Source organism: Lagopus muta, chromosome W, assembly GCF_023343835.1.
Source record: "Lagopus muta isolate bLagMut1 chromosome W, bLagMut1 primary, whole genome shotgun sequence".
Lineage (NCBI taxonomy): Eukaryota > Metazoa > Chordata > Aves > Galliformes > Phasianidae > Lagopus > Lagopus muta.
The window spans coordinates 1,867,025-1,881,278 of NC_064471.1; the positions used below are offsets into that span (position 1 = coordinate 1,867,025).

A 14,254-nucleotide genomic window follows, 5' to 3' on the forward strand; every position below is an offset into this window, starting at 1 on the left:
TCATTATTGATCTGAAAGACTGCTTTTTCACTATTAGCCTACATGAAAAGGACATTAAACACTTTGCTTTCCAAAAAAAAAAAAAAAAGAAAAAAAAAACAAATTTTGAGGGGTGCGCCTTGTACCTTAGGTCGATTGTCACTGTTGGCCCCCACTACGTCAATGGTATTACAACACCATCAGCCTAGAAGGCACAAGCGTATGGCTCATGCCTTCACTGAAGAATGCGACCCAAACGCTAACTTTTGGAATTTTGAACAGAGGTTCTTTTCTTCTCTATTAGCTCCTGGGGTAGCCAGCGCCAAAGCTCTATCTACCCTTAACAAACTGGGCTGCTGGCTCGCTAAGCAAACTAATGCTACATCACTTGCTATTAGTAATCTTTTATTAGATGTAGACTCGGTCCGCCATGCCACTTTGCAAAATCGTGCTGCAATTGATTTTCTGCTACTTGTGCATGGGCATGGGTGTGAGGATCTCGAAGGTATATGCTGTATGAACTTGTCTGATCACTCACAATCTATTCATAAGCAACTATCTGTTTTACAAGGGCTAACTTCTAGCCTGCGAGAAGAAGAAGGTCTGGGGCTGGATCAGTGGCTGAGAAGTCTTGGTTTAGGCCCCTGGGTGCGCGACATAATTAAATATTTGTTGGTCCTCCTGGGATTTGTGTTATTGGTTATGATATCCGTGCCTTGCTGTCTTACCTGTCTGCAAAGCTTAATTACTCACATTACATCTAGAGCCTTTTCCGCCAATCTGCTATCCCTAAAAGAAAAAGGGGGAATTGTGGAGAGCATTGCTGAGAGCTGGCTTGCAGAAAAGGGTCATGTTGACACAACCCCGCTGATAAGACTGAAATAACTAGGCATAAACACGAGCCTGCTAACCTATCATCATCAAGGACAGCAGGATTATGAGGAACCAACATGAAGCAATAACAGGATGCAGAACTGGGGGTGCTGACCGTGGGAATGCTGCTGCGGTTCTTATTAGCTACCTGCGCGCCGACCTATCAGGAGCTCGCCTTTTGCAATATGTATTAGCCTCATTATACGCTGTAATAAATAACGCTGCCTTCTGATTAAAGTTTGAGAATGCTTGATCAAGCCCTTGGTCGTATCTTTTCTCCCACCGGTTGCGACAGATTCGCCTTTCCCTTCAGTGGCCTCTGCAACTTCTCATGTGGGGCTCCACACAGCAGATTTCCATCTGCGATGCTTTCCCACAATACGACACGATCCATCTGTGAACAAGGCATATTTCTTTTCATTTTCTGGTAGTTCACTGTATGGTGGGGCTTCTTTAGCACGTGATATCTCCTCTGAGCAAAGAAGATGCTGGAGAATATGAGTGTAATGCATGAAATGCCTTTTGATAAAGGAGAGGCAACAGCTTCTGCAAAAATTCATGTTCTGGAAACTCTGCATGAAATAGCGTGGGAGCGGCGATGGCGGGGGCTGAGGGGATCACGGCACCGGAGGGCGGATTGCCAAGCACCACTTTGCTCTGAGGGACCAAAAATCTGTCAAGGAGTTGACTAGATCAATGTACGCCCGTGACAGGGGCAACAGGCCTCTGCCCTCCCCCCACCACCCCAGTCCCACAATGCCCGAGATTTCCTCTTCTTCACTCCCTAGGGCATGTCTCCTAGCATTTCCTTTTGCCTTTTGCGATGGTGGTGGTTCTGAGGAGGGCCCCTCGCCTGGATCTTCCTCCACCTTCTCCTCCTCCTCTTCTCTTTTTCGTTCAAGACGCGAAGACACTCGTTTCCATTTCTGGCCCTCCACAGGAGCAACTGGTATTGTTTCTGGTGTTTCCTGTGATTGATTAGATTTGACTTGGGGATTTTCCCCTTTGGCTTGAACCTCAGCTCGGAAACTCTCTCTCTCCAGAATGATATTATATAGGGCACGGTAAGCACAAGCCAAACCCCAAATAAGTTGTACCTCCTTAGATTTATGTAAGCCGCATAGTCCCTGACTCAAATACTGGCTTAGTTTCTCGGGATCCCACAGGTGTTCAAGAGTAAAATCCCATGACCCCTCAGGTCCCCATGCTTCTAAGACCTTTCCTAAACCTCTCCATATTCCCTGCCAGTCATCATTCTCTGGTTTTGGAGGAGACTCCTTATTACAAATGTGTTGGAGTACATTCAGGAAAATTAATGACACGCACACCAACATGAGTATTAATTCAAGATTCGAAAAACGTTTGACAAACTGAGAAGAAAACCCAGAGACTGGTCTGAACATCATGTTGTTTTTAAAATTAGCTGTTCCATCTGGGATGTAGTTGTTTGTGAAATTAGCCATTCCTTCTGGGATGTAAATGTCAAAATTCAAATCATACCACATTTCATATAGGTAAAATATAGGTGTCTCCATCAGTGCCATTAGGTAGCTATGTACGGATGCAATTCCACAACACTTAAGTGTGAGATGGATTATTGGCCAGTAGGTTGTGAGTAACACCATTGCTTTTAATCCTTTACACAGCACCACCACGATAACTAGTGGGTTCATCGGTGGTGCCTGCTAAAAAGGGGTTAATGAATTGAAGCTAACAAGAGGAGGGAAAAAAAAAAAAGAAAAATAAGGTACTACCCAGACAAAGTATTGCTCAAAGTTTACAAATATCCCAGAATACTGGCAGTACACCTAATCTTAAAAGGTCAGGTTTTCCAGCACAGAAACCTGAACCACTGATAATGCTCACTAACGAAGCTCTCTAAGAGCAGAGAGAATAAGAGATTTGTTCTAAAAGCTAAAAAGCAGCGTGCCCCACCTTGGGCGCCAAAAATCTGTGATGGAGTTGACTAGATCAATGTACGCCCGTGACAGGGGGCAATAGGCCCCTGCCCTCCCCCCCCACCCCAGTCCCACAAAAATGGGAGGGAAGGAAGGGAGTAGAAGAACAGTGGCAACAATCTATGGAGGAAAACTTATTTTACTATAATATTGGAATAAAAGATAGCACAATATGTACAATTTAATTGAAATTGATATTAATAAATCAGACAAGATGAGAGAGAGAGTTCCTGGGACCGCGTGAAACCTGAAAAGCTTGGAACGGCTAGGAAAGCACCCTCCAGCATCCACTGCAAGGCAGCAAGAGAGCACACCCCCCACCCGGAAGGGCCAGATCCCGTGACTTCTGTACTGTACAGGGATAGGTACCTGGAGTTGGGGTATTAACACTTTAATGCCCTGTACACTACATGATTGTCATGGTTCTATGTTTTTTTTGTTTTTGTGTTTCAGTATTCCACATCAAAACATCATGTAGTGTATGGTGTATTAAAGTGTCACTGCCCCAACTCCAGCTACCTATCCCTGTACATTACAGAATTATGGATTAAAAGCTTACTGAAGAAAATCTATTTTAATAAAATGAGTTTTGAGATAAAGCCCCAAGAGTATTTGAGATGTGCATATAAAAGAGCTGTAGGTAGAGGGATTAATCCAGCTTCTGTCAAACATAGAAGGCAATAAGAAACTACTGCAGATGTGGAAACATACTGAGAATAAGGAATTAATCACTTAAGTTCCTGGGAATAAAATACCAAAATTAAAATGGACATACACATTTTGACCTAAATCATGCACATATTCTGTAACACTACTTTCCAATTCACATTCTCTATAGACCATGTATGTTATTATTGTTAACTGTTTTGTTATCCATTTGAAGTATTATGTGCATGTCTAGCAAAGTAGTCCAGTAACACCCTGGGCTGCATTAAGGGAAGTGTTTCCAATATGTTGAAGGAGTTGATCCTTCCTCTCTCTTCAGCACTGGTGAGATATACATATATGCTGTGTGCAGTTCTGGGCTTCCCAGCATATGGACATAATGAAACAAATCTAGTGAGAGGCCAGAAAGATTATTAAGGGACTGGAGCATCTCTCGTATGATCAAAGACTAAAACAGCTAGTTCTGTTTAGCCTGGAAAAGAGAAGGCTCAGAAGGATCCTACCAATATGTAAAAGTATCTGATAGGAGAACGTAAAAAAGAATGAGCCAGACTCTTCTCGGTGGTAGTCTGTGACAGGACAAGAAGCAATGGGCGCAAACTGAAATACAGGTTTCCATCTGAGCATAAGAAAAGACTTTTATTACTGTGAGGGTGGTTGAAAACTGGAAAAGGATGCCAAGAAAGGATGTAAAGCCTTTATTTCTGGAGTTATTCAAAACCCAACTGAACACAGTCCTGGACAACCTGCTGAAGCTGATCCTGCTCTAAGCAAATCTCCAAAGCTGCCTTCCATCCTCAACAATTCTGTGATTTTGTGATCTTGTGCAATGTCTCAGAAATAGGACAGAGGAATGTATGTAGAGAAATTTACCGCTATAAACATTCATTTGCTTTTATTTCAGGTACAAAGTAAATATATATATATTCCAGAATGAGTAACTGGTAATTTTGGAAGGGCTTTCAAGATTTTCTTTTAAACGTTTTCTTAGGGAAGGCAAATGTGAGTTCTTATATGTATGGGAACTGCTGAGTCACGGCCTGAACCTCTGACTAATCACCTGAGGTGAGCCATGAGTCAGCCAGAGGAGCACAGGTAAAGGCAATTCACCTGTGCTGCTGGAAGGGGGGGAGCCTGGCTCCACCCCTCCTAGACCTATTTAAGAGCTGGCTACCAGAGGGAAAAGATCTTTTCTGGAGATCCCCTCTTTTGGTGTCTTTTTTGGTGTCTTTTGGTGAGCTCAACTGAAGGGTAAGCTCTTCCACTTATTCTGTTTTTGTTATCGTTGTCTGCTTTGTCTTACTCTCTTGATTGTATTACGATTATAACATCTTGATATCTATTGATTCTACACAATTATATTGCGGTTATAACATCTTGGTTATACATTATACTAGGAGAACACTGGCTTCAAAGTTCATTTATAGAGGTAAGGTAGAAAAATGTCTTTGGTTACTGAAGGTGTATAAAATATAGCTCCCTTTGCACAGCCTTACCCATGAAGTCTGAAAATCCATGGAAGTTCTCATTATCCACCTTGCAGGCTTCCATCAGGCTACTGAAGAGGGTGCCAATTGGATCCAAAGGGTGTCCCACCCAACCTTCAAGATTTGTTATTGAAGTTATTCCTCTGTAGAGAAGTTCTGCATTAAAAAAGATGAAAGGAGTATGTAAGGAAAGAGTACAGGTTACCCACTTAAAACAATTACAGAAGTAAGACCTATTAAAATGCTCTCACTGTGGAGTTCAAAGTGTTACAAGTAGTGTCACGGTGTTGACTAGATCAATCTATGCCCATGACAGGGAGGCAGTAGGCCTCTGCTCTCCCCCCACACCCCAGTCCCACAAAATGGGAAAGAAGGAAGGGAGGAAAAGAACAGCAGCAACAATCTGTGGAGGAAAACTTATTTTACTATGATACTGGAATACAAGATAATGTAATACAATTTAATTGAAGTTGAGACTAATAAATCAGACAAGATGAGAGAGAGTTCCTGGGACCGAGTCAAACCTGAAAAGCTTGGAATGGCTAGGAATGCTCCCTCCAGCACCCACTGCAAGGCAGTAAGAGACCGCCCCCCACCTGGAAGGGCCAGATCCCATGACTTCTGTAATGTACAGGGATAGGTACCTGGAATTGGGGCAGTGACACTTTAATGCCCCGTACACTACATGATGTTTTGATGTAGAATACTGAAACCCAAAAAAACAAAAAATATAAAACCATGACAAGTAGCCTTTGCATAAAAGGAGAAAACAGTATCTTTCAGGATGAATTAATTGCCCTTTATGCATATTTGAAAAGAGGAAAAAAAGTAAAAGAATTAAGGTCAGATGCCCTTCAGGCACTAGCAAAGTGTATTTTGGGTCAACAATTACAACTGCAGTGTCTTTTGAAATTTCTTACACAATACCAGGAAGTCTTCTGAAAATGTCTGCTGAAAAATTACAACAGACTTCTAGACTTTCTGTTTTTTGTTGGTTTTTTTTTTTTTTTAAACAATTCTCTCCACAATTCTTTCCTGCCTCAATAGATGTGCAGCAACCTAGGTCTTGGGTTGAAGCAATCCTATATATACGTACAGACTTGGAGAAAAACTCGTTACAAGCATCCCAGCCAAGAACTTAGGAGTCCTGATAGATGAAAAACTTAACATGAGCCAGCAGTGTGCACTTGCAGCCCGGAAGGCCAACTACATCCTGGGCTGCATCAAAAGGATGGCCAGCAGGAGGGAGGTGATTGTTCCCCTCTACTCTGCCCTTGTGAGGCCCCATCTGGAGTACTGCATCAAGGTCTGTGGCTCCCAGCTCAGGAAAGATGGGGAGGTTTTGGAGAGGGTCAAGAGGAGGACCACAAAGACTATCTGTCTGGAGCACCTCTTCTACAAAGACAGACTGAGGGAGCTGGGCTTGTTTAGCCTGGAGAAGAGAAGGCTCAGGGGAGATCTCATTGCAGTCTTCCAGTCCTTAAAGGGAGCTTATAAACAGGAGGGAAATCAACTTTTTCCATGGGTAGAGAGCAATAAGACATGGGGGAACAGTTTGAGGCTAAAAGAGGGTGTCATGGTTCTATGTTTTTATGGTTTCAGTATTCCACATCAAAACATCATGTAGTGTACGGGGCATTAAAGTGTCACTGCCCCAATTCCAAGTACCTATCCCTGTACATTACATAAGTCACAGGATCTGGCCCTTCCGGGTGGGGGTTGGGGGGTGCTCTCTTGCTGCCTTGCAGTGGGTGCTGGGGGGTGCTTTCTTAGCCGTTCCAAGCTTTTCAGGTTTGACTCTGTCCCAGGAACTCTCTCTCTCATCTTGTCTGATTTATTAATCTCCATTTCAATTAAATTTTATATTTTGTGTTATTTTGTATTCTGTTATTATAGTAAAATAAGTTTTCCTCCATAGATTGTTGCCGCTGCTTTTTTTTTTTTTTCCCCTCCCTTTCTTCCCATTTTTGTGGGACTGGGGTGGGGGGGGAGGGCAGAGGCCTGTCGCCCCTGTCACGGACATAGATTGATCTAGTCAACTCTGTGACTGAGGGAAGATGTAGATTATGGATGCTCTGCTTCTCTACCTACTACACACTGACTTGTAGCTGTCTCTGCTTGTTCTCATTCATGGAGTACTACTTTCCTTAGGAACCACATCTATTAATGCAAAGCTTTAAAACACTAGAAAGTCTGCTTCATACCTTTTTAAACATGTGGGGCTACAAAATGAAGCACAACCACACATTAAACTAATTGTTTAGGAGAATGAGGATGTTGGTTTTTTTGATGTTGTTGTTGTTTAAGAATCAACTGATATGTAATACAAAATAACAAGTATATCTTTGTCTTACTATCAAAATAGCATGTGCTATAGACGACATGCAGAAGCAAGTAACATTACTAAAAAGGACTGAAACCTGACTTTTTACTGACTCACTTATATTCTATTTCATCTATTGTGTCTTAACAGGATACTTCATTAGCAACTGGTAATTAAAAGGAGCAGTACTATGACTAGCACGCTTATAGCAGGCTCTTCACGCGTCAGTGGTATGTATGCATGCAACCTCCTGATTGCTTCTTTCCTCAACCTATGAAGCTCAAAAAGTTGCAAAGCTTTTGAAGGAATACATTTTAGGGGAAGACACATTAAGTGATAAAATCATTTAGAAAACTTATCAAAGTAACAACATAAACTGCTTCTAGATTATTTTCAGATCTAGAATCCAAAATAGTGCACAAGATTTCTAGTTTAGTTTGTCGGGGACCTAAAGGCTCCTGACTGAAGAATAATCCTGGGATGGAACTAAGTATTCTAACATTTTTAAGGGAACTGATATTTGTGGCTGTAGCTGCAAATATCTTGTTTTGCAGAGAGCTGACCTTGGTAGTTTACCTTGCTTTTGCAAAGACTTGCTTTGCAAGCAAGTGTTCCTCTTGGGCTCTGTTGGCTGTGTGGGTACAGCATGCGAGTGGAAAAATCTGCAGACCCTGTGGAGAATAAAAGCAGGAGGGAGAGGAAAAGTGCACTTAGAAGCAGGGGATGCCCTGCTGGCACTACCTATCGAATCCACCACTGGCATACTACTTCTCTCTCCTTTTCAGCTTTTTGCTGTCTCTTAAGGGTCAGTAAGTGTACTTGTTAAGGGAGTTTCTGCTTCCCACTTACGGGTATTAGCTAAAATGGATGTCTGTGTGTATAAGTGTGTGTATGCTGACTAAAACTTGTAACCCCCTGTGCTGCTTTGATTGCATAGTTTGTTTGCCTCTGCTCCTGAGACATCCTGTCTCTCATATCAAAGCTTACCCTGAAACACTTGGATACTGTGAGACAGAAATAGAAGCACATAGGATGTGCCAGCTATTTTTTTGGTCAGGTGCCTGCATTGTTACCACTTAAACTTCTTAATGCTTATTTCTGTGAAAACATCTATGCATACACTTGAAAAAATTTAAACAACTTCACATTAGTATTTTTTTCTTAAAATACATGAGATATTGTATGGGAACTGCTGAGTCATGGCCTGAACCTCTGATTAATCACCTGAGGTGAGCCATGAGTCAGCCAGAGGAGCACAGGTGAAGGCAATTTACCTGTGCTGCTGGAAGGGGGGGAGCCTGGCTCCACCCATCCTGGACCTATTTAAGAGCTGGCTGCCAGAGGGGAAGGATCTCTTCTGGAGATCACCTCTCTTGGTGTCTTCTGGTGAGCTCAACCAAAGGGTAAGCTCTTCCACTTATTCTGTTTTGTGATTGTTTACTTTGCCTAATTCTCTTGATTATATTGCGATTATAACATCTTGATATCTATTGATTATACAATTATACTGTGATTATAACATCTTGATTATACACTTGGTGAGCCAGGCAGGCCGAGTATACTAAAATTAACATCATGTCTTTTCTTTAAAATTTCTTTAAATGGGTCAAGGGGGAGAACAATACTCCTCTAGAGAAAATGATTCCAGGGCAGATCCCAGGATTTGAGGGATCACCCTATTATGAGTTAGCTGCTATCATTGAAAAATGGGGTCCCTTACGCGTTATGGGCAATATCTCCCCATATCGCATGGCGGACTATTTTCAAGGACTTGACAAGGATGTCCTCACTACTAAAGAAAGACAACTGGCTGTCTCCATGGTGGCATGGCCATTATTAAGTGCCTTAAATGATGTGGATATAAGAAATAATACTTTAGAGAATGAAAATCGGCTTTTGAAAGACCGCGTTGAAAAACTGAAGTGCAAACTTGGCGTTTTAACAGGGAAGAAGCCAATTCTACATCTTCCCGTAGGCCGAATTCGTAACATATCCAAATCAGACCTTGAATGTCCAATTCTGACTGATCCACTGGAAGTCTGTCCTTTTGTAACCCAGAAAACAAAAAAAGTACAGGACAGACCGGCAGGGGTGCCGCCTGATCAATGGCCCCCTGCCCAGACTCATTTACACGTAACAGCTCGGCCATACACGGCAACAGAATTGATGGACTTAGTACAACAATTTCGGCGGAAGCCTAGGGAAAGTGTGCCAGCTTGGTTATTGAGACTATGGGATTCTGGGGCAGGAAGTGTCTTGGTGAATGGCCCAGAAATAGCCAAGCTGGCCACCATGACTGTCCATCCTGCTCTCAGACTGAGGTTATATGTGGGTCATCAATATCGTGATGAAAACCATTCCATACTAGAATGGTTAATGGCGGCCTGCCGTATGATATGGCCGAATAAATCAAACATACCCTTACAGTAAGAAAAAGTGGGCATTATACGACCTGCACACAGCCCGTATAACTCCCCCTTATGGCCAGTGCGAAAGTTGGATGGCACATGGGGAATGACAGTAGATTACAGAGAATTAAATAAGGTCACGCCACCTATTCATGCGGCCGTACCCAATATTGCCTCCCTAATGGACGCATTGAGTAGGGAGGTAAAAACCTATCGTTGTGTCCTAGATCTAGCAAATGCATTCTTCAGTATCCCAATTGCTGAGGAATCGCAAGATCAGTTTGCGTTTACGTGGGGAGGCAGGCAGTGGACCTTTCAGGTCCTGCCACAGGGGTACATGCATTCACCAACGTATTGTCACAATCTAGTGGTGCGTGACCTGGCTGATTGGACAAAACCTGATGATGTTAACCTATATCATTATATTGATGATCTCCTGCTGACATCTGATTCACTGGAGGTAGTAGGACAGGCAGCAGATTCATTAATTGCCTATTTACAACAGAGGGGGTGGGCTATAAATCCCCAGAAGGTGCAAGGTCCGGGACTATTGAAGGTGGGAGGCTCAGTAGTCCCTCCAGTAATAGGTACATGGCCTACTGATATCGTGGTCAACACTCCGATCTTTATCGCTAAAGGGACCCCCATCATGTCCCTGTGGCAGCTCAGGACACCTCCTTTGGTGCCTGATATCATTATGCTGCTGCAGATATCTGGCCAAAAGGTATGGTACAGGCGGCCAGGGTGTGCCCCAATACAGGTGGAAGTGTTGACCCTGGATAGAAATACGGCCTGTATCTTGCCCTGGAGAGCAGACCTTCCCCTCCTGGTACCTGTGAAACATCTGTATTACTCCCCATGAGTCTGTGAGCCTTCAGGACAAAATGCCATCAGGTGTTCCAGTGTTGCTGTCAGATCATGTTCAACAGCCGGTGATGGTCTGTATGGGACTGATGGAACATAGAATGGACCTGCACCTCAGGACCTCATGTCTCCAGTCGAATCATCGAGCACTGGCCCATAGAAGAATATAGACATCCACTAATCATCACTTGTCTTGAACTGTACCAACACATGTCGCGATAAAATTGTATAAGCGTTGCGATATACCAGATCTCTGTTTTAGGGAAAGCTTACCCTTTTGTTAACCTGATCATTGGTTCATGCTGTGAAGGGGTGGAGTGTATGGGAACTGCTGAGTCACAGCCTGAACCTCTGATTAATCACCTGAGGCGAGCCATGAGTCAGCCAGAGGAGCACAGGTGAAGGCAATTCACCTGTGCTGCTGGAAGGGGGGGAGCCTGGCTCCATCCCTCCTAGACCTATTTAAGAGCTGGCTACCAGTGGGGAAGGATCTCTTCTGGAGATCACCTCTCTTGGTGTCTTCTGGTGAGCTCAATCCAAGGGTAAGCTCTTCCACTTATTCTCTTTTGTGATCATTGTTTACTTTGCGTAATTCTCTTGATTATATTGTGATTATAACATCTTGATTATACAGATATGCATTGTTAAGAGCAGCAATGAAGATCTAAAATGTTTGAATTAAGGTGTTCTTGTAGTAGCTGAGAACATAATTCCATTTTTTCCACATGCATTCTTTAATCAGAAAGCTATTCCTTTCTCCTTCTAGTACTTCTTCAAACTTATGGCAAAGTGCAGTATTATTTTGGGTAGCAAGGATCACATGTAGAAATTGTATCTAAAGAACAATGTTCTTCCAAAAAAAAATAGGTTAATACTCATCAAAGGAATGACAGAATATCGTGTTTCAAAAACTCATTTTCAGTGACATCAACCGGACTCCATTCAAAAATACTAAAATTTTAGATATTGTATGAGACTCTTTTGAAACAAATTGCCGAATTTGATGAATTTCTCTAGTGCAGCCTTTGCCTCAGTGTTATTCTCCTTGTCAACTTAGGCTTCCACATCAGAAATATATAGTTAAGCTAAATTATATGTTGAAGCATGAAATAATTTGAAATACCTGACATGTTAAATATTAAGATCTGTTTACAAACCTATAAATTACACCAGATGGATATTTACACTGCGTAACCGAAAGTTCTGATTGGGATAAAGGCCCAGTTGTGTCAGGCATATTACAGAAGGCAGAATTGAGCCCTTGCCATGCAGAATTCACAAAGAAAATCTCCAACATCTGAAGCATTGCATTACCGCTATGGTCATTTGTGAAGGAGAGTTAAATGCACCTCTTTGGCATTATAGTTTCAAAAGCACTTTTCTCATGCGGAATTCCAGTCCAGTGTTATTATCACCTTGTCATGTCCTTTGCCCACGTTTACCTTTTTTCTGAGCCTGGAACATTTCCAAGTGTTTCTGCTGCTGCCTTCTTAGTGTATTAACAATAGCTATCGCTAGTCTCAGTGCTTCTCTTGAGTATCCATGAGATCGCAATGCATCCACCCTCGCACAGGCTGTAGGGACAGGTTCTAAAATGGAGAAAATAAATGAGGAAAAGCAATGCTTCCATATTTATAATGGTCCCTTGTGCTAGGTTAACTCCGAAGGGCTTAAAAAAATCTATATATAAAAATAAAAGCAAGAGTCTTAAAAAATACTTGTAAAACCAGCATTTTAAGGAAGACTGTTCTTTTTTCCAGGCTTTTCATTTATCTCTTCCTGCACAAAATAATGACATAGAAACGGAACAAAGGAGGCAAGTCATGGAAATGTCTTTCCCATTTCAGCCACTTACCGTGCCAGAGGGGCCGCCCATGAGAATCAAAGAGTGAGCTTTCAGTGTCATCATGGTAACAGTAGTTGGTGTGTAAGTCACTGCTGATAATGTACAGTAAGTGGCTGTCCTGCCAGTGAAGATCACAGGCTTCAATGGCTCGAGTGAACACTGTCCGATGGGGCCTGTTCGATGAATCTGTCATTTTCACAAGTTCAGAAAGCTTCATCAGCTTTTACTCATTCATATGTGAATAAATCATTTACAGTGTGCTTGTCTGCTGCCTATTCATGACCCCCAAATGACAGCATCCTATCTTCTCCCTCCTCTGTGAAGAGCAGGCAGCAGCTGACATTTCGTATCCTATTGCTGAACAGGCCAAATTGTGTGCCATTCACTCTGCTTTCAGGAAGAGATCTACATAACAGCAAAACTAGTGCTAAACAGGCTTTGAAAAGGGAAAGCTGAAGATGAAAGACATTTGACAGCTCTCCTTAGAACAAACTAAGAAGTAAAATTCTCATTCAAAAATTTTCTCCTGACCCAGAGTTGCTAAGATGAGGGATAGATGAGCAGTACTGTAGATTTTAAAAAAAAAAAAAAAACAAAACAGAAGTCATGGGACTGACATAACCCATAACCTTTACTGGACATCTTCCCACAGCAAAAGAACTCTGTTGACAGTGCACTATGTATATTAAGGTGCCATGTCCAAGTTGCCATTAGACTATCTGAGTTGGGTTAAACGTCAAGAGATCCAGAAAGCAAGTTCACTTTTGTAGAGTTACATGCTAAACGAACTTGTGGTCCCAGCTAGCTATTTCCTTCAGAAGTGATCTTCCAATAAAAAGAAACAACGAAAAACCCATTGAAATTCCCATCTTCCACCTCCCAAAAGCATTTAATTTTAACTTTATCTTATGAAATATGTATCAAAACACTGAGAGTTTTGAGGATAATACAGGTTTTTTTGGTTGGGTTTTTTTTTGTTGTTGTTGTTGTAGTTTTTTGTTTTGTTTCCAGGGAAATATCTTGTATTTTCCCCAGTTATCAGCCAAGTGGCAATCTTTGCTTAAAGAAGACTGGACAAGGCTTACATCAGATTTAATAAGCACTGTTTTTATCACAAAACATTATATTGAGTAAGCAGAGACCTTCAAGAAGGCAGAGTGCTGCATCTACACCCCTCCACACACACCTGACAATGCAGACTACACAATACATACGGCAAATGACTGCTTTACTTTCTCATGCACTCAGTTTAATGCAGTTATGACAGATATCTTTTGAAAAAAATAACAAAGGCCTTATAATTGCAAAAAAAATAAAAACTCCAACATAAAATTGGATACAAGATTGTAGTCAAGCAAAGAAACAATAGCCTTTACATGACACGCATCAAGATGATATAGGCTGGCTTAGGAATAGGGACCAATATATTAGCTTAACAAAAGGAATTAATGTGTGCTAGTTTGTGTGTGTGTGTTTAATGCATATTAATTATTGTTTATATATATATATTAAGCATGATGTAGTGATGTGGAATAGGGGGTGGAATATCATGGTGTATGATACTGACTCAAGGCCTGAACCTCTGGTTGATCACCTGAGGCGAGCCATGAGTCAGCCAGAGGAGCACAGGTGAAGGCAATTCACCTGTGCTGCCAGAAGGGGGGGAGCCAGGCTCCACCCCTCCTAGACCTATTTAAGAGCTGGCTACCAGAGGGGAAGGATCTCTTCTGGAGATCCCTCCTTCTGGTGTTTTGTGGTGAGCCTAGCATAAGGGTAAGCCTTCCATTTATTCTCTCTGGTTATCATAGTCCACTTCGCTTAACTCTCTTGTTTATTTTGTGATTGTAACA

The 14,254-nt window shown here is 42.1% G+C and overlaps 2 protein-coding genes across 4 annotated transcripts in view; one reads left to right on the forward strand and one right to left on the reverse strand.

Moving 5' to 3' along the window:
- LOC125686398 (zinc finger SWIM domain-containing protein 6-like) overlaps positions 1-14,254 on the reverse strand; it is a 522,860-nt gene that overhangs the window by 171,699 nt on the left and 336,907 nt on the right. Inside the window, exons 6-8 of the mRNA XM_048930326.1 lie at positions 12,414-12,590; positions 12,001-12,147; positions 4,973-5,119 (exon numbers count right to left, since the gene is read on the reverse strand). Coding sequence (XP_048786283.1) covers positions 4,973-5,119; positions 12,001-12,147; positions 12,414-12,590 — 471 coding nt within the window. The remainder of the gene's footprint in view (positions 1-4,972; positions 5,120-12,000; positions 12,148-12,413; positions 12,591-14,254) is intronic.
- LOC125686416 (uncharacterized) overlaps positions 1-14,254 on the forward strand; it is a 269,413-nt gene that overhangs the window by 145,330 nt on the left and 109,829 nt on the right. The gene's annotated exons all lie outside the window — the stretch shown is intronic.